The 2,026-nt window shown below is 64.4% G+C and overlaps 1 protein-coding gene across 1 annotated transcript in view; it reads right to left on the bottom strand.

Moving 5' to 3' along the window:
- SORT1 (sortilin 1) overlaps positions 7 to 2,026 on the bottom strand; it is a gene marked incomplete at its 5' end in the record, with an annotated part of 5,251 nt that continues 3,231 nt past the window's right edge. Inside the window, 2 exons of the mRNA XM_021377549.1 lie at positions 7 to 1,035; positions 1,604 to 1,794. Of these exons, the coding sequence (XP_021233224.1) occupies positions 461 to 1,035; positions 1,604 to 1,794 (766 nt within the window). The remainder of the gene's footprint in view (positions 1,036 to 1,603; positions 1,795 to 2,026) is intronic.

The raw sequence follows: 2,026 nt of genomic DNA on the forward strand, positions 1-2,026 counted from the left end.
GGGACTGGGATGAGGTGGGCAAGGACATGGTGGCACCAGGGTGACACTGGGATCTTGTATGGGGACGTGATGGCACTGGGATGGCACTGGGATGAGTTGGGCAGGGACAGGGGCACTGGGGTGGCACTGGGATCACGTGCAGGGACAGGGTGGCACTGGGATGGGACTGGGATCATGCACAGGGACAGGGTGGCACCAGGGTGACACTGGGATCATGTATGAGGACGTGATGGCACTGGGATGAGGTGGGCAGGGATGGGGACACTGGGGAGGCACTGGGACAGGGGCGCAGGGACAGGGTGGCACTGGGGTGGCACTGGGATGAGGTGGGCAGGGACAGGGGCACTGGAGTGGCACTGGGATCCCATGCAGGGACAGGATGGCACCGGGGTGACCCTGGGATCATGTATGAGGACGTGATGGCACTGGGATGAGGTGGGCAGGGATGGGGACACTGGGATCACGTGCAGGGACAGGGTGACCCTGGGATCACGTATGGGGACGTGATGGCACTGGGATGGCACTGGGATGAGGTGGGCAGGGACCTGGTGGCACTGGGATCACGTGCAGGGACATGGTGGCACTGGGATGAGGTGGACAGGGACAGGGGCACTGGGAAGGCACTGGGATTCCATGCAGGGACAGGGTGGCACCAGGGTGACACTGGGATCATGTATGGGGATGTGATGGCACTAGGATGGCACTGGGATGAGGTGGGCAGGGATGGGGGCACTGGGGAGGCACTGGGACAGGGGCGCAGGGACAGGGTGGCACCGGGGTGGCACTGGGATCCCACGCAGGGACAGGGTGGCACGGGGCCGAGGCGGGCAGGGCCGCAGCGATACCAGAGGAAGTCGTGCAGGGTGCAGGGGCAGACTGAGGGCTGCGCGGTGACCACGTAGTCGCGGCCGTTCTGGCAGAGCGAGGATTTGCGCAGGCGGCGGAACTGCTCCTTGTAGCCCAGGATGCAGCCGTCGGCCGGGTCCCGGGGGTCGCTGGAGTGCGCCAGCCAGATGGTGTAGTCCTTGTCCTCACCTGCGGGCACGGGGTCGGTCCCTGTTCCCACCCCACCCCCCCCATTTCCATCCCTACTCCTCCCTATTTCCATCCCTAGCCCCGTATCCCTTCTCCCGCTATATCCATCCCATCCCCTCTCCTATTCCCCCCTCCATCTATCCCTATCTCCATCCCTATTCCCCTCCATTTCCATCTCCATTCCCCCTCACACCCATCCCTATTCCCCCATTTCCATTCCTATTCCCCCCATTTCACCTCCATCCCCCCCATCTCCATCCCCGTTCCCCCCTACCCATCCCTATTCCCCCCTCTATCTATCCCTATCTCCACCCCTACTCTCCCCTATTCCCATCCCTATTTCCCCGCACAATTCCATCCCCATTTCCCCCCATCCCCATTTCACCCCCCTCCCCCCACATCCATCCCCATTTCCCCCCACACCCATCCCTATTCCCCCCTTCACCTCCCCCTATATCCATCCCCATCCCCATCCCCATCCCCATCTCCCCCCTCCTTATCCCGCTCCCAGTGACCTCAGCCCCGAGCGTGGCACCGTGGGGGGGTCCCCCGACCCCCCCGCACTCACAGCTGCGGCTGAGCAGCTGGCTGAAGTCGATGGTGTAGGACACCCACTTTCGGGACAGGAAGCTGCTGCGGAAGCCCCAGATGCTGACGTTCATGGAGCGGGCGCCGGGCTCGGACGCCAGCCCAGTGAAGAAGATGGGCTCCTTGGAGAAGGTGTACCGGTACCAGCACTGCCCCTCGTCCGTGGAGAACCTGCCGGGGTTGGGGGGGGGATGCTCAGGGGATGGGGCACCCCCCACTGCCTCCCTGCGGCCATGGAAGCATGGGAGGCGTCTGTCACCCTCCTTCACCCCAAACCCCAGAGAGCCCCCCACCCCTACAGCTGACCCCTAAGCCCACAGAGCCCCCCAACCCCACAGCCCACCCCGAACCCCAAGAACCCACCTCCAAGCTGCAGAGATCCCCAAACCCAAGGGCCCCCCCC

This window comes from Numida meleagris, chromosome 25 (assembly GCF_002078875.1).
Source record: "Numida meleagris isolate 19003 breed g44 Domestic line chromosome 25, NumMel1.0, whole genome shotgun sequence".
In the NCBI taxonomy this organism is placed as follows: Eukaryota; Metazoa; Chordata; class Aves; order Galliformes; family Numididae; genus Numida; species Numida meleagris.